General features: G+C 29.9%; 1 protein-coding gene across 4 annotated transcripts in view; it reads left to right on the top strand.

The window, feature by feature from the left end:
• LOC127286267 (sodium- and chloride-dependent taurine transporter-like) overlaps window positions 1-19,381 on the top strand; it is a 499,457-nt gene that overhangs the window by 188,484 nt on the left and 291,592 nt on the right. For all 4 annotated transcript variants that reach the window (XM_051312645.1, XM_051312643.1, XM_051312642.1 and 1 more), the window contains exon 2: window positions 16,129-16,302. In XM_051312645.1, coding sequence (XP_051168602.1) covers window positions 16,140-16,302 — 163 coding nt within the window. In that variant the 5' untranslated portion in view covers window positions 16,129-16,139. The remainder of the gene's footprint in view (window positions 1-16,128; window positions 16,303-19,381) is intronic.

The raw sequence follows: 19,381 nt of genomic DNA on the forward strand, positions 1-19,381 counted from the left end.
ATAAAATAATCAATTAATAGTACTAATTAATTATATTGAATTAAAAATATATTTTTAGATTTACAAATTTGAATACTATATAATATTAAAAAGTAGGGTATTCGTTAGGAAAAGTGGTAAGGCCCTTACCAGTTTTCCTTACATAGCATTTAGTAGCAATTGAAAAAAAGAGAAACAATTTACAATCAATATTGTAGAATAAAATCAGAATTTAAGTCAACAGACATATAAAATTTGTTTTATTACATTAAATTAAATTTTTTTTAAAAAGTAATTTGAAAATTAAAAAAATTGAATTATTATAATTTATAATGAAATAATAATTTAAAACAAAAAATAAATATACATATGAATAAACTACAATACGTAAAGAAAAAAAAGTAAAACTTCAACCGAGCGAGCGTTAGCGAGCGAGGAATATATCGCTAGTACCTTAATAAAAATAAGAGATATATAAATTCGCTCGTTTATATATTGGATTGTGGTTAAAAATCAGGGATGGGTAAGTATTATACTTGGTGTATTATACATGGTTTTCTACACGTATAATACGTAGTTTATACATACATACCCACATAGCACGACTTCTTGCTGTGAGCTTACTGTAAGGGCGCTCGCACAAGAAAAGACGGAGCAGTGTGCAGGATGTGTTTCAAATGAGATAGAAAAAGAAAGAGCGATATTTCTGTCATTTTCTAACTCATTTGAATCATATCCTGCACACTGCTCCGACTTTTCTTGTGCGAGCACCCTAAGGATATCTGTCGGGTTTGAAGATTACTGTGTAAGCCTGCAGTAAACTTGAGGTCGTCTTAAAACTTCCGCCTTACAGTAAGCTTACACAGTAAAGCTAGTACTTTATAAAACCTAATAGGGTTTGTCAAATAAAAGTTACTGTCTCTGTTCTATAAAAATGATGCAACATTTATTCTAGAACATTTGTGCTTAATTAGTTCTAGAATTTTTAAGTAAAGTTGTTAAAGCGTTCTAGAACAGTGTTACAACAATGTAACATAATAGATCTATCACTGTATTTTATATTTGTTTTCTATCTGTTCTGAAAAAAAAATGTAACAAACAGCTGTTTTAAAAATGTAGAGCTACTAAAATGGCTCAAGACTATGAAAAATAGAAATCTATAAAAATATTTAAAAAATCATTTCCGTGAAATATTCCCTTAATATCACTGGGAGAATACTCCCAATATCACTAAAATATCATCATGAAGCGGACATTTTGATCTCCATTATATATCATGGGAATATTCCAAAAAATATTCCAATGATATTTATGTGACGTACCGTGTTATGGGGGCACGATTACTTTTTTAAGTCAGGGAAATTTTACTCAAATAAACTACAAATTATAAATCACAATTTTATCTTTATTAAACTGTTACAAAATAAGTTTTGTAATTCTTCTAGAATATTGTTATAGATCGGTTACAGAATTGTTGTAGAATTAAAATTTTAAAAAATTTATTTTGTTATCAAATTGTTACACACTGTTCTAAATCCTGTTGATTGTAGATTGTTACAGATCCTGTTACTGTTTTGTGCCCCCAGGGGGACGACATTTTTACTGACCTGTTCCTCACCAGTTCTAGAACTTGTTCTTTTTTGTTATAGAACAGTTACAGAACTGTTCTGTAACTTTGCACACTAGGATGTGCCATAGAAAACTACTGCGCATAAATATTAATAAAATTATTTATTAACAACATTCTGTGTTTACAGTAACTCTACATCAACCTTACAGTAACCTTAAAAGAAGCTTACAACAACCTTACGGTGTAAGCTTACCACAACCTTAACATGAAAACATACCACGACCTTACTGTGTAAGCTTACCTTAGCTTTACAGTGTAAGCTTACTGTAAGGCGGAAGTTTTAAGATGAACTCAAGTTTACTGCAGGCTTACACGGTAACCTCACAAACCCTACAGATATCCTTACAGTAACCTCACAGCAAAAAGCCGTGCTACGTGGGTAGTTTTCTATGCATGTCATGTATTAGACATAGATTGCATGACCAAAGAGACGCGCGGGACGTTTTCTACGTATAATACGTCGAAAATGTATTATACGTAGAAAAACCCGAGCACAACCATTTTATCCATCCCTGCTAAAAATGCCAAGAAAAAATCAAAAAACAGTAAAATGTAAGGTAAATTACAAAAAATGTATATAACAAATATTTATTAATTATTTTCTGTACTTGGGCACGATACTAAAAATTACTAGAGAATCCGGGAACGATACGAATAATGATTGAGAATCGTATTGTTTCCGGGCACGATACGAGAAGAGACTTGAGAATCGTATTGTATCTGGGCACGATACGAATAAAGACTTGAAAATCGCATCTTGTTTATAAACAATGTAAACGGTAAATATTGCACTTATTTTGAATTTATTAGATTATTTTATAACAAAATCTTTTTTTTATATGTCAAATAAAATTTTTAAAACATATACTCATAAAATATTATAATACTAGCTGTCGATCCCGCCTTCGGTGGGTCTCGACATCTAGTGGCGCGTGACTTATAGTATTTTTGTACTAAAAGTATTAATATTTACATAGTATTTTCACCAGGACCATCTGTTCTCAGACCATTGCTCAGAATTCATTTACATTGCTTAAAAATTATATAAATATTTTAATGTTATTAAACCAAAGTCAATAAAAACTTATATCTTCCTCAAACTTAAATTTTGATTTAAACTTAATTATTAACACTTCAATGATATTGTTTTCAAGATGCACCACGTAGAGGTAACCAATCATACATCTCACCCACACATCACCAAAATCTAATCGAATATTCGATCACAAAAATACAGACACTCAAAGGAATACTATGATTAAAAAAAATAAAATAATGCATTTTCTATGGCTCTTTAAAAATATTCGTCGAATTTTAGCTTCTGTATGGGTACAAATTTGCAATTTATAATTACAGATTTGTATAAACAAACTCATTTGGGTCGCATAAATTCAATTATTACAATGACATATTATTCGATTTTTTGATTCTCAAATTTTTGAACAAGAGACTTTGAATTTGCAATTTGGAATTATATTATTTTGACGTGAAAATCTTAATCAAAGATCCTAAAAATACCCCTGAATTAAGTTTGAAAGCAATTGGTTACAATAATAGTTATTTCGATTTTTTAACCCCAAAAACAGTTTTATAGCTATATCTCAGTTTTAGCTTGTAATTTTTGAAAAATTATTCTAAAATGCGTCTAATTAACATTTAATACTTAAGTATAAAAAGTTTAGAAACAGTCTATTAAGAAATGAATAATTTGGAAATTTTTGATTTTTCAAATTTTTTTAAAAGTAGCATATGGGTGATTCTCTGCGTAGCGCACGATTTGGTGTTTGAAACTTTAAAATTGAAATTTGATTTAAAATGTTTATGGGAATTTTTGGGGTAATTCACAAAAATATATATAGCGCGAACGACAATTAAAATTTTTGATTTCGGTAATTTACGGAAATTGTACAGGATAGTAATTGAACTCGTATTCCAAACTAAAACAATTTATTTAGTATAAAAAGAAATGATATCAAACAAAAATGATTACAATGGTTTCTTGGTGACCCTAACCTTTCCGTCTGCACCGGGGTGCGATTTTACAACTTTCCCAAACTCCATTGCAATGGAGGCCAGTTGGAGTCACAAATTAGAACAACGTCGTTGATTTTTAAATTCTCAGTATCACAGGTCCATTTTGTTCTCTCTTGCAATGAAGTAAGATATTCTTGTTTTCAGCGATTCCAAAAATCTTAGATAATACGCTGGGTAACCTGCCACCGATTTAATCGATTCATGGGAACTTCTCTGATGTCAGGATCGGGCAAGTTGGTGAGAGGTTCCCCGATTAGGAAATGAGCTGGCGTTAAAGGCTGTAAGTCAAATGGCGTTGAAGGCAATGAACACAAAGTTCCTGAGTTTAGGCAAGCTTCAATTTGCAACAGAATGGTGCATAATTCCTCGAACGTGAGAAGAGTCAAACCGATGATTCTTTTCTAATGGAATTTACATGATTTCACTCCCGCCTCCCAAAGTCCTCCCATGTGTGGAGCTGAAGGTGGAATGAAACTCCAATCTATTTTCCAAACGCTGCAAAAGTCATTGATGGAATTATGAGACTCAGTTTCTAGCAACTGGTATAATTCCAGCAACTCATTATTTGCTGTGAGGTCGCTAACAACCTGTTTTTGCTCAGTAGGACAATGGGGTGCTTGACATCATATTCTACGGAAGAGTGGCCCAATCTGCCGCCCACCCTGATCAATCCTGAAACGTCAAGAAAAGGTTTTAAACACGATAATGGACTCTTAATGTTGATGTTACCTTCGGACTTCAGTTCCTGAATCTACTTGCAAAAATGAATGTTCTGAATGTGCTTCAGAATGCACTGTCTCGCTTGAGAAATTTCAGCAACTGAGAGCTCTGAAAAGGCTTGATTGGACGAATCTTTACGCAAGTTTGTTATAAATCTCAGGCAATAGGCTGATTCGATTTTAGTTAATGAAGAGAAATGATTAATGACTTCATCAATGATAGAGGATGGAATTTTAGAAGCAATGAATACTTGTGGTTCTGATTTTAATTCTGATCAGATTATTTCAAGGTCTTGTTCAGAAAGATTCAAGTTTGTGGGCATCATTGACAAATATTTGGAAGAGTCTGATATTATTGAAGTTCCTGACCACCATAAGGAATTGTTTTTAACGATGAATCTGCCGTCTTGAGCCCATGAAACTGTTTCTTTAAATAAATTCTTGCAATCTTTTTCTTCATTGGATAATTTTTTTTCTTTACTTTCGTCGCACTCTTCGACTTCCCAAAATTTTGTTATCAAATCATTTACATTTTCCTTTCGAACATGAAGACAAATCAAGGCAGAAGCAACTGACGAATTCATCGCTCGATTTCCATAAGTGTCTGACGTAACTGGACCCGATACGATCCAACCTAGTTTTGTGTTCTGCAAGATAGGCAAATTCGTTCCAAGCTAAATTTTTCCTTCATCTAGCAAATAAAGGAAGAACTCTCCGCCAAGAAGCATATCAATGTGACCAGGGTCAGAGAAATTTGGATCTGCTAATTTTACTGAATTTGAAACTGATAATGCTCTTGTATCGACAGGGCACTAGGTAAATCTTTCGTTATTTTTGGGACTACAAGGCATTGAATATTTAACTGACAATTTGTAACACGAGAATTTAACGTTATTTCGCAACTATGAGTTATTTTGCATGACATGTTATTTAATCCCGAGATTGATTCACCAAATTCTAAAAGCTTTGTTCCCGTTTTATTGCATGCTGAGCTAGTAATGAAATTTGCCTCACTTGTGCTGTTTAAAAGTACGCGTAATTGGTGGACGGAACCGTTCGCGTGTTTTACATTGACGATTGCGGTAGACAACAAAATATACTTATCTTTCTCTGAATTGACGATATGATGAACTGCTGGAATGTTCACCTGGTTGACTTTATTGTTCACCGTGGGTTCCCTTGATGTATCCGTTTTTTTGTTGACCGATGTGTGACACAAGGTATTGTGCCGACCTCCACAATCACGACAAGAGCTAAATTTTGCATGACTTCACGAAGTGATCGTTCTTCAAGCAATTCAAACAAAGTTTGTGTCGCTTGGCTTCAAGAATCCTTTTTTCGGCACTCAGCTTCAAAAACTCCTCGCACGAATAGATGAAATGTGGATAGCACCTTCCACCCGCTCGAGATGTTGAAACAAGAGCGACTGGTCTGTTGGCTTGATTTCCTTTGCGTATTTTTGATGATTCTGTCGAATTGTTGAGTTTGACTTTGAAGTTTGACGCTGCGTCTTGAGTAATGAATCCACTGGATGATGCTATTCTGTCGAACAGTTGACATCGTCGTTGAAGGAAGTTTATCATTATATCAACAAACACTTCTTCCTTTTCTTCGAGAAATTCCTCCTTATGACGTCTTGTTAGTTTGTCAATTTTCTCTTCTATCATGTACAACAATAGATCGTCCCACTTGTCAGTTGGAAGTTTTATGCTTTTCAAAATTCTTAGATGTTTTTGTCTGTGATCTATCAAGTTTTGAATCCCAGTTGATGATTCAACGTCAACCCGTGGTATCTCGAACAAGCATTGTATGTGACGTTTGCGAAAAGTTTTGTCGTTGTCAAAACGATCGTTTAACAATCTCCATGCGACTTCATAGTTTGTCTCGGAAATCTCAATCGCTTCAATTATTTTTGCTGCGGCTCCTGATAGCGCGCTGATCAGATACTGCAGTGGGATTACTAATAGCGCTAGTCGCTATGTAGCGCTTTTCGTCATTTAGAATTAAAAACTTACATATTTTTAGTGAAAAATCATGACCAAAATAAAATACCGTAGACAGTTTTTTCAAAGCTTAAACTGCAAGATGGTAATTTAGAAGAAAATATAAACATAACCCCTCTAGAGAAGGACATTGACATAGAATTCATGTCAATTTCCTAAAATATTTTATATACGTAGAAAACAAATACAACATGAAGGTAGAATCAATTCTCTAACTTCATGTTTGCCAACTGTTATTTTCAAATAAAATAATTAACTAGTGACGAAATAAATTATACTTTAATATTGTAAATAACCTATTAATTTAATAAATAACAACTTTAAAAATAAATTATCTAGTTTAATGTTAAAATAATTTATAAAGGAAATAAATTTTTTTAATTTAATTTAATAAATACAAATTAAGAAAATTAATCTTATTGCAAGAATTAAAAATAATAATTGCATGAGATTTATAATTAGGATATTCTTTACCAGCCTAAATTTAAAAATTAATAAATTTTTTTAATTAAATTAATTAATTATTTTTTAATTAAATTGATTTAAATTTTCATTTCTTGAAAAACTATTTAACTCACAAAAAATGCCCTATATATTTTTTTAGTGAACCCTTGCGTGAGTACAAAAATTCTATTTCCAAGGTTATATCTTCAAAAATTTTTAAATTAAATTTTTTTTCCATTTTAGACAATGTCTAATAGAAACTTTTAATCCTATGAAACAGATAATAAATATAAATGCAATAAATATAATATAAATATAATAAACTCGTTACTCGGAGGTTTTCGGAGTCTCTGATTACGAATTTGAAGTCAGTTTTGAAAAATTCAAGATGGCATCGTAAAAAATTTCTTAAGTGTATCTGCCATGACGGCATTTTTCGAAAAAGTGTCCGCCATCATAAATTTTTGAAAACTGACTTTAAATTCGTAATCAGCGACTCCGAAAACCCCCGAGTAACGAGTTTCATGAGATTCTGATGAATTTTTCGAAAAAGTGTCCGCCATCTTGAATTTTTGAAATCTGACATCAGATTCGTCATCAGCGACCCCAAAGACCCCCGAGTAACGAGTTTCAGGCAAATCCGATGAATTTTTCGAAAATGTGTCAGCCATTTTGGTTCCGACATTTTGAATTTTAAAAAATTGACATTAGATTCGTGATCAGCGACCCCAATAACTCCCGAGTAACGAGTTTCAGGCAAATCCGATGAATTTTTCGAAAAAGTGTCAGCCATTTTGGTTCCGACATTTTGAATTTTAAAAAATTGACATTAGATTCGTGATCAGCGACCCCAATAACTCCCGAGTAACGAGTTTCAGGCAAATCCAAAGAATTTTTCGAAAAAGTGTCCGCCATATTGGTTTTTTGAGGTTATCTCAAAATCCTGATCTGATGGAGTAAATCGGACCTCGAATTCGGATTCAGCGACCCAAAAAACATAAAGTAGGCATAGTCAGACCCCCAGATCAAAACTTTTTTTTTGTGTGGCTGTGTTATTATTGGATAAAGTTAAATTATTTTCTTTATTTTTTGTAAGGATAGAAATTAGAAATAAATGTCTCTTTTTTCCTTTATTATTATGTTTTATTTAGTTTATAATTATTAATTATAAAAAAATTTAAGGTTTATATTTAGAAATAAAAGTGTTTATATAATAATATTAATAATTATCGTTGCCTTGAATTGTCTTTTTTATAACTTTTGAGATTTAACGTGTTACACTTGAAAAATTTGTCAGGCTTTTAGATATGTCTTTTAATTGCTTCATTTCTTCATCGTGAAAAAATCCTTATGAATTTAATACATTCTTGATTCTAAAAAAAAATTGTTAAATCTTACTTGAGAATTTGAGGTTGAAGGTCTCTCACTTGTTAATTGATTTGAAATTTGTAGAAGAATCTCTGCTTGTTGTCGAAGCACCCGTTCTAACGCACTCGCACCTGTGTTGACGTTTTCACTTGTTGTTTGGCGTGGCTTCAACGCCTCTTGCCATCGCATTAGCAAAACCTTCACTTCTTCATATTGAGATTCGAACTTGTTTTCTTCAGCTGCATCTTCGCTTGATAATTCATACTTATCACTGCACTCAAGAATATTTTTATGATATCTTGAAATTCTTGTCCAATTGATTAGCTGCCTGCAATAACTCGTATTTTGGTGCTTGTATGTACTGTTTGTGCAGTTTGCAAATAAGTTTTTTAATAATTAATATTAAGGTATATCTTTATTTTCTGTTTCTTCATTTTTTTAAGAAATTAGTGTATTGTTACATATCAACAGTGATAGTATGTTGGCTCCATTTTCAAAACATTATATATCACAACATAACATAACGTCCTTCTTAATTCTTGTGTGCAATTCTCCGCGCGGAGACTCGCTAGCGCGTCGCGCATGTTTTCTTAAACGTTCTATATTTTCTAAAGTTGTTGATAAATTGTTTTTCAATTTTACAAAAAACTTCTTTACATTGTGATAAACAAATGTCTCACTGGAAGTTTCTTCAACTCTGAAGTTCCCCACACACTTTATGTCGACAAAGGTAAGTAAACATTATTATTGACAAGTCTTCATTTACAATTAATTATAAACAAGTTGTAAATTGAGATGTTCATTACATGAACATTTTGCTTCCTCTTTACGATCAGCAAAAAAATTTGCTTCCTCGTGGAGAAAGCAAAATTTTATTCCCAAAATGTCAATTTTTGATTTTTTAACTTTCATTAATTCTTTAAATTTACTTCAAATGTATACTTTATATATATCGATCGATTCGTCTTGACGTAAGGAATACAATTATTTCATATATAAACTTCAATTTAAAAAATCACAAAATTTTATAGCCTAAATGTGAAATTTTGATTTTTTTACTTTCATTAATTCTTTAAATTTACCTTAAATGTATACTTTATATATATATCGATCGATTCGTCTTGACGTAAGGAAAACGATTTTATTATATGTAACCTTAAATTTTTCTATTTAAAAATTTTTTCGATTAAAAAAAAAATTTTGGAAAAAAGACGATAAAATTTTTTTTTTGGGATATTTTTCAAAATCCTTTGGTCAGATTTGAGATATTAATATGATAAATGAGCCTACCAAATTTTATCTAAATCCATTAAAACCTGTTAAAGTTATCTTCTAAACAAAAAAGGGATCCACACACACACACACACATACATACATCCGGACAATTGATCAGGATCTCATATAACATGTTTCTATAAAGAAAAAAATTTGTTTCCGACACTTTGAAAAGTTTTATAAATAAAAGGACTACAAAGCTTCCTCCACGAGGAAGCAATAAACAATTGATGATTTTAATATTGCTTCCTCGTGGAGGAAGCTTTGTAGTCCTTTCGTTTATAAAACTTTTCAAAGTGGCGGAAACAAATTTTTTTCTTTATAGAAACATGTTATATGAGATCCTGATCAATTGTCCGGATGTATGTATGTGTGTGTGTGTGTGTGTGTAGATCCCTTTTTTGTTTAGAAGATAACTTTAACAGGTTTTAATGGATTTAGATAAAATTTGGTACTCTCATTTATCATATTAATATCTCAAATCTGACCAAAGGATTTTGAAAAATACCCCAAAAAAAAAATTTTATCGTCTTTTTTCCAAAAATTTTTTTTTAATTGAAAAAATTTTTAAATAGAAAAATTTAAGGTTATATATAATAAAATCGTATTCCTTACGTCAAGATAAATCGATAAATACATATAAAGTATACATTTGAGGTAAATTTAAAGAATTAGTGAAAGTTAAAAAATCAAAAATTCACATTTTGGCAATAAAATTTTGCTTTCTCCACGAGGAAGCAAATTATTTTGCTGATCGTAAAGAGGAAGCAAAATGTTCATGTAATGAACATCTGAATTAACAACTTGTTTTTGATTATGTTGTCGTCTTCTATGGAGCTAAATACGTATGTATATTAATTTTCAATAAGATTCATTGAAATTTGTCAAAGATACTATGATTTATGTTTAAAAATTGAATGAAATTTGTGAAATAAAATTTTTAAGTGTTTTGCATATGGGTCATTCCATTTTATTTCACCTATAGTCGTTGCAGCCTATTTTTAGAAAAATTTGATATTTCGTATTAATGACTTTGAATATCCGTACAACTCATTTTTGACAATTATTTTATGAAATTTTTTTTATTTACGCACAGAAAAAACTTGGACTCATTTTTGTTGCAACTCATTTTCTTTTGGGTATCGAAATGAGTATGGGACAAACTTCATGTTATTCAAAATGATATTGGCTGGAATTTCAGATTTCTAAGTTGGCATCATAAGCAGAGTAATTTTGTATTTCAATTATTGTTTCTAATATTTCAACAACACCAGAAAGATTATTTTGACCAGTACGAATATTTAGAAGTTTTTAAATAAAAATTATTTATTATTATTTACGTAGATAATAATTAATTTCATAAGTTTTTAAATTTACCGCTATTATTTAAGTTGGCAGTACCGTTCCTGTTGTCAAAACACATGTTTTCATTTTTCTAACCTAAAAACATAATTCCTTTATTATTTTATTACGCGATTACAAGCAATTTTTAATCAAATATATTAAGTCTAGCGTGTTATTTACTTCTTTGTAATTATTATATTTCATGTTTTTGTGCAAAATTATTCGTTATTTCACAATATTTTTCCATTTTTCTTTTTCTCAAAATGAAACTTGCCTGTTTCATTTTGATACTTTTACCTTAGAACTCGAAATGAGACAACCAGTTTCATTTTTGTTGCGAATCAAATTGAGTATAGAATCTATACTCAATTTGAATTCAGGTTTTTTCTGTGCGTTGAAATTTAGTTTTTAAGTTGAGTTGCACGGAAAATAGGTTAGTTTGACAGCTTTGGAAATTTTATAAAAAAGAACAGAAATAATTCGTTAGTAAATTTTTTTTCATTGATATTTGTTTAAAATAGTCTAATTTACCAATGTTAATTGATAATTGTGTAAAAAAAGCCAAAATACTACGTGAAAATTAATATTCAAACTTACCTGTAAAATGTCAAAATTTGTCACATTTTATTTATATTTTCCAAGAAAGTTTATAAATATTATAAAATTCATTACTACCTAACAATAAGTACTTTCCAAGTACTTTCACATGATATGTTGGCTTTTTATTCTTATAATATAGAAATATGTGAAATTTTACCTTGAATGTTGAACTTTTCAGGATTTTATCTGATTTTGAACACTTATATCTTCGCAGGCGATTAATGAAAAAATCCGATTTTGGTTTTAAAATTTAAGTTAAATCTTTATTCATCTTATCAAAATTTTGTGATGGAGAACGAGCTACTTTTTATTTTTATTCACTTTAAAAAATTCACCGTAAAATACGAATTTGAAGGTTAAAAAACAAGTATTTTTATAAATAAAATTCATTCAAATAAATCTATATTGAGAAAACCAACTTCAGTTTTATAAAATTACTTGTTTTTTAATCTTTAAATTCGTATTTAAAGGTGGATTTTTTAAAGTGAATAAAAATAAAAAGTAGCTCGTTCTCCATCACCAAATTTTGATAAGATGAATAAAGAAGATTTAACTTAAATTTTAAAACCAAAATGGAGTTTTTTCATTAATCGCCTGCGAAGATATAAGTGTTCAAAATCTCATAAAATCCTGAAAAGTTCAATATTCAAGGTAAAATTTCACATATTTCTATATTATAAAAATAAAAAGCCAACATATCATGTGAAAGTAATTGGAAAGTACTTATTGTTAGGTAGTAATGAATTTTATAATATTTTTAAACTTTCTTGGAAAATATAAATAAAGTGTGACAAATTTTGACATTTTACAGGTAAGTTTGAATATTAATTTTCACATAGTATTTTGGCTTTTTTTACACAATTATCAATTAACATTGGTAAATTAGACTAGTTTAAACAAATATTAATGAAAAAAAATTTACTAACTGAATTATTTCTGTTCTTTTTTATAAAATTTCCAAAGCTGTCAAACTAACCTATTTTCCGTTCAACTCAACTTAAAAATTAAATTTCAACGTAAATAAAAAAAATTTCATAAAATAATTGTCAAAAATGAATTGTACGGATATTCAATGTCATTAATACAAAATACCAAATTTTTCTAAAAATAGACCGCAACGACTATAGGTGAAATAAAATGGAATGACCCATATATGAACTCTATTTTTTGATCTACAAAAAAAACTCAAAGGAAAAAAAGATGCGCCATCTTATGTCCTACAAGATTGCACTTTTCAAAAATCAAAATTTTGATTTTTCATTTTTTTCACGTTTTTGAACGTTTGACTGGCGTTAGAGCGATCGGCCAAGCGCTCGGCGAGTTATTGCAGGCAGCTACTCAATTGCGTCTACTTTATCTAGCCGCAACAATATGTCTTCGTACTCGGGTCGAATCTTCTTGGTTTTTACATCCTCGACAAAAGTAGACATACGTGTCAACTTTCCTTTCACGTATCCTCTCCTGCCCCGCAGCTTATCGATATTCATTGTAATTCATATAAAAATTCAATTGTACACAACACTTAAAACACTTTTGCAACGTTTAAATAAATAACACTCGATTGTCTTGTTTCACAATTGTTCCTTTTACACTGTTAACGATTAAAACAAAAACTACACAGCACAAATTTTTGATGAAATTTCGTATCACTGTTCAAACTTTTTTTTCGACAGAGAAAAATCACGAGCACATTTTCACGACGGTGTCAATAAAGATGGCCGCTAATCGACGATTGTTGCGTTCATGAAATATTCTCGAATTTCTAGACAAATTCGATTTTGCGGATCTCTTGTCAGATCCGGCTCGAAGGACCAATGTACAGGAAAGTAATTGAACTCGTATTCCAAACTAAAACAATTTATTTACTATAAAAAGAAATGATATCAAACAAAAATGATTACAATGGTTTCTTGGTTAACTTTGTCGAAATACAACCACATGTAGTCGAGTTCTCATGCAGCTTCGTTTGCGCAATCACTAGGCGAAGATCTAAACTAATATCAAATGGTACAAAATTCAAATTAAGTACACGTACAGAAATTTTCGAGGTAATTTATAGAAATTTATTGAAATTTATTTGGTAAGTTATAGTAAACTTACCGGAGATATGATAGTTTATAATAAATATTTTTAATTTCGTTTGTTTCATTGTGTATTAAACTTGCACTAGTGACGGTAGAAATTCTGTGACGGGTGGAGACGCTGGGGTCGGTGGAACCGGTGAAACTGGCTTTGTGACAGACATACATCCATACATACATACATGAAATTTTTTATGATCATTTTTGGAATTCTTGACGTTCAAAAAGACAAATTATGTCAAAATTTTGAAGTGTGAATCAATGTACAGACAGACGTCAGATTACATATATGAGAGATTCTTTTTCAATCGCCCCAGCCCAAAAAGTCAATGTTCTGGGATTGGCTTCATACTTTGGTAAATTGTTGTCCTATATGATAGTAATAAATCCCTAAAATATAAATTAATTAAAAAAATATTTGTAGAAAGTAGAGGGGGTTGAAGTTTTGACGTTAAGGGTAACATTGTCATTTTCAAATCCGTTTAACTATGACAAAAGTTAATGGATTTTAATTTATCTATAATGAATTTTATTGCATTTTTCACGTACTTTTCAAAAATGTATATGAAATTTAAAAAAAAAAATTTTTAACCCCTTTTTTGTCAAAATCAACCCTTATTTTTCGATTTTCACCCCTTCGGGTATTTTTTTTTTTTTTTTTTTTATTTTCATTGGAAAGCTGAGGTTTTTTCCGATGAGCTATGTAAATATGAAAATGGGACAACAATAATTTTGTGAGTAACAGAATATTAAAGTAGGCGGTGCCGATAAGGGGTGTACCTGGAGATCATCTTTGAGGATTTAGATAGGCACCGCCTAATTTAATATTCTGTTTCTCACAAAACTATTGTTGTCCCATTTTCATATTTACATAGCTCATGGGAAAAAACCTCAGCTTTCCAATGAAAATAAAAAAAAAACAAAAAAAAATTCCCGAAGGGGTGAAAATCGAAAAATAAGGGTTGATTTTGAAAAAAAAGGGGTCAAAATTTTTTTTTTTTAAATTTTGTATACATTTTTGAAAAGTACGTGAAAAATGCAATAAAATTCATTATAGATAAATTAAAATCCATTAACTTTTGTCATAGTTATACAGATTTGAAAATGACAATGTTACCCTTAACGGCACCCTTATCGGCACCGCCTACTTTAATATTCTGTTTCTCACAAAATTATTGTTGTCCCATTTTCATATTTACATAGCTCATCGGAAAAAACCTCAGCTTTCCAATGAAAATAAAAAAAAAAAAAAAAAAAATACCCGAAGGGGTGAAAATCGAAAAATAAGGGTTGATTTTGACAAAAAAGGGGTTAAAAAATTTTTTTTTTAAATTTCGTATACATTTTTGAAAAGTACGTGAAAAATGCAATAAAATTCATTATAGATAAATTAAAATCCATTAACTTTTGTCATAGTTAAACGGATTTGAAAATGACAATGTTACCCTTAACGTCAAAACTTCAACCCCCTCTACTTTCTACAAATATTTTTTTAATTAATTTATATTTTAGGGATTTATTACTATCATATAGGACAACAATTTACCAAAGTATGAAGCCAATCCCAGAACATTGACTTTTTGGGCTGGGGCGATTGAAAAAGAATCTCTCATATATATAATAAATTATATAAACGTTTTAACGGATTGTCTTAAAATTTTGTATGCTTATTGTAATCATTAATACCTAAAATCTGACACAAGGATTTCCGAATATATTCACAACATTTTTTTTACAATTTTTTCGAAATTTGAATTTTTTTTTCAAAATACCTTTTATTTGTAAATTTAATTTTGTTTTGTAAAAAAACTTATTTCTTGCATTAAAACAAATTGATTAACCTATATAAAGTTCATATTTTACTGAAATCTGAAGATTAAATCATTTTTTTGAATTTTTGAAAAAATCGTTTTTTGTATTTTTTGAAATTACTTTTTCTTATATAGAAATTTTAATTTTTTCTTGTCAAAATTGTATTTCTGGCATAAAAACGAATCGATTGATGTATATAAAGTTTACATTTTACTAATAATTATAAAATTGATCGCTATTTATTTAGTTGTAATCCTTCTTTTAATCTTGAATATGTATAAGTGTATCATGATGAGGAAGCTAAATAGTCATGAAATGAACACCTAGTTACTAATCGTATCGTGCCTCAGTCAGACACTTTTCTTCTATTTACTACTGTGTGCGAGCATAATACGTTTCAGTCACCAAAAATTGTATCGTGTGGGGGCACGATACGTTCCATCTATTACTAATCGTATAGTGCCTTGAACCCGACTATAGAAACGATCATCATATACCGTATACTTTCGTGTCGGTGGCAGTCCCTGCTCGAAATAATTAAACGACCGACCGCACTGAATTTAACGTCTTAGGTTCCCTTTCCTCTGCAAATCTACCCACCAAATGACTGTGTTATGCATGTATATGTTACTGCGTTCAACACTGATATTTCTCATAGCCTGCTTGTAATAAGGCTACAATTTTGTTTTATAAGATGTTTAATCCTGTTATATAACTTTATAACCATAACATCATCGTGTTGTCTGAGTTTGAAGAAAAAATACTGCTTATTATAAATAAAAGAAGTTGTTATAGACCAATACAATAATTTATTATTCACGATTATGTTTATTTTGCAGAGTTTGGAACAATGCCGTCAAGAGTAACGAAAATTCCAACCCCAGGAGAGAATGAAGTGGAAAGAAGGGAGACTTGGTCTGGGAAAGTTGACTTTCTTTTATCTGTCATCGGATTTGCTGTTGATCTTGCTAACGTTTGGCGCTTTCCGTATCTCTGCTATAAAAACGGCGGCGGTGAGTATTTTTTCAGTTATCCTACATGGCACCACTATTTTTCTTGCATTCAAATTGCGTGTAACAATCTTCGTCTTGGGGAAAAATTTTACTTGAGTATATAATAGCTTAAAACTTGAGTCAATATTGAGGCAAGATCTTCAACTAACTAACAGTTTGCATAACAGTGTTGGGTAAGTTACGTTTTGTTAAGTAACTCGTTACAGTTAAGTTACTTAGAAAAAAAAACTAACTAGTTAATGTTACTTTTTTTACTTACAAAGTAACTTAATAGGAAATATCATAATTATGTACTTCTGATTGTGAGTCTTTTAAATTAACCTTTAAACTACACCGTGGAAAATAATCATGCTTAGTTCTTTTAGCGAACTGTCAGAACTCTATTCCTTTTTTTGTGTTTTTCTAGTGATTTTAAATTATGTAATGACAACTTTCGTATGTGGGTGATTCTCCGTGTAGCGCACAATTTAGTTATTGCTATCAATAGCTTTTATATTAATTACTGTATTTTATTAAAAATAACAATTTTTTAAATAAATGGTACTGAGGACAGGCCATGCCATGACATTTTGTACCTTAAACCCGCTTTTAAAACTAAATTATAAAATTTTAAATGAAAACAACTTTTGTTTGTAAACATATAAATTAGTTCAATTTTTCGTTGAATTCATAGCATTATATAAATTATATAAATAAATAAAATAAATTATGTGCAACTAATTTCTTAAAAAATGCAAGGGACAATAAATTATGTGATACGTGGAGAATCACCCATATATTATTTATATTAAAAAGACTATTTCTATAATATTTTGTTGCAATTTTATTATTTTCATTTATGTTAAAATCTTGTTTCTTCAATTTTTTTTAACTTATTGAAATAATTGTCCTGTAATAAATTTGTATAAAACATGTAGGTACAGAAAAGCTCAAGCTGCTATTGTACTTTAAAAAACGTAATGACCCAGTAAAAAAAAGTTGTATAGCAAAAGCCTGTATTCCGTATACCAACTCTTAAGCTGGTATACGGAATCTTGACTTTTCCGTATTACAGACTTTACAGTAACACAAAATCATAGGAGGTTGTATACGGACAACTTTTGCATGACATTTAATGGTTTACCATGACCATAAACTAATTCGAATTTTTTGTCTAGTTCTTATTTGACATTTTAACAGTTTAATATAAGTATTAAATGAAAATTTGAAGACAAAAGTGTCATTTTATTAACTAAATATGTAACCTGTGACAAGAGTGAATTGATGGTAATGATTTACTTGAAAATATTGTTCTTAGTTACCGACAATAGATATTAATTGTACGCGGTTTATATGACTTTTATTGTTTTATTCGAATTACCTGCTTTCTAGGTATAAATGGTTTTTTTATTTACAAACTTATTTTAAAATTCATTACATACAATAAAATCCATATAAATCGCGTACAATTAATATCGATTATCGATAACTAAGAACAATGTTTTCGGGTAAATCATTACCCAATTCACTCTTGTCAAAGATTACATATTTAATTAGTGAATAAAATAACACTTTTGTCTTTAAATTGTCATTTCGCTTACAATTTAGTCTTTTTAAATATTCCTTATTAATATTTAATAATTTATTTTATTTTAAAACACGTATTTCATTATTAAAAGTCATGCAAAAGTTGTCCATATACAACCTCCTATGATTTCGTATTACAGTAAAGGCGTGAAAGTCAAGATTCCGTATACCAGCTTATGAATTGCTATATGGAATCCAGGCTTCTGCTATACAACGTTTTTACTGTGAATCAAAATAATAAAATAATAATAATAATAATAATAAAAGTTTATACTATTTTTGATTTTACATAATTACCATTTCTTATAATTTTTTTTTCTTCGAATTACCATTTTGTATAATAAATGTTTTTTCGAACAATTATTTGTTCTAAAATGTAATTTACCAAATTTATACTTTTTTATTTTTAAAAGTAACGATTAGCTATTTTATATAATTTTCAATTTACCGAATAATCATTTCTCATAATTATTATTGTAGCGAATTAGTATTTTTTATAATTTTTATTTTTCCAAATAAAAGTTCATACTTTTTTTGAATTTACATAGTTACCATTTCTTATAATTTTTTTTCTTTGAATTACCATTTTGTATAATAAATATTTTTTCGAACAATTACACCGGCACACAAAAAAAAAAAATTTCGAGTGCGAAGACCGCCACATGGTAGGTTCTCTTCCTTAAGATGTATCTAAAGAGAAAATCCTAGTCCGACCTCGAGTTTGGTTCTTGTTTCATTTTTACAGGCCTGGTGGGGGGGTGTAGTTTGAGAAATTAACATATATGGGAATTTCATTTCTTTTATCAACTGAAAGTGAATGTTTGCTTATTCTAACTGTGGATTTTGATTCAGTGGCTCTAATTACATGAAAATTTAATAAATACACAAATTTATAAATGGCGGATCCAATATGGCGGACTTAAAATGGTGGATTTTTTGAAAAATTTGCTTGGATTTCCTTGAAACTTGTTACTAAGGGGTTTTTGGGGTCGCTGATTACGAATTTGATGTTAGTTTTTCAAAATTCAAAATGGCGGATCTAATATGGCGGACCTAAAATGGTGGATTTTTGAAAAATTTGTTTGGATTTTCTTGAAACTTGTTACTAGGGGGTTTTTGGGGTCGCTGATTACGAATTTGATGTTAGTTTTTCAAAATTCAAAATGGCGGATCTAATATGGCTGAAAATTTTCGAAAAATTGTTTGGTTTTTGTAAAAAATTGCTATTTTGGGCTGTTTAGGTTGCTGAATAAGATTCTGACACTTCTATTTTTTAAATTTTGCAATAGTGAATTTAATGTGGCTGACAATTAAAATTTTTTTATTTTCTCGATCGTTTACCCTGAATCTGAATTCACCAAAATTTAGTAATGACTTGATACTGAGGTATCCTTCCTCTGCATCGTAATCTTCTTATCTACTTTTGCCATGAGGGCATATTTTAAACCGAAAATTCGTTGCCCGCCTTCACCACGGGGAGGTGTCCTAGTCGCGAAAATAGAAAAAATAGAAA

Source organism: Leptopilina boulardi, unplaced genomic scaffold, assembly GCF_019393585.1.
Source record: "Leptopilina boulardi isolate dan_hultmark-lab unplaced genomic scaffold, ZJU_Lbou_2.1 LbouV2_351, whole genome shotgun sequence".
NCBI classification, from domain to species: domain Eukaryota; kingdom Metazoa; phylum Arthropoda; class Insecta; order Hymenoptera; family Figitidae; genus Leptopilina; species Leptopilina boulardi.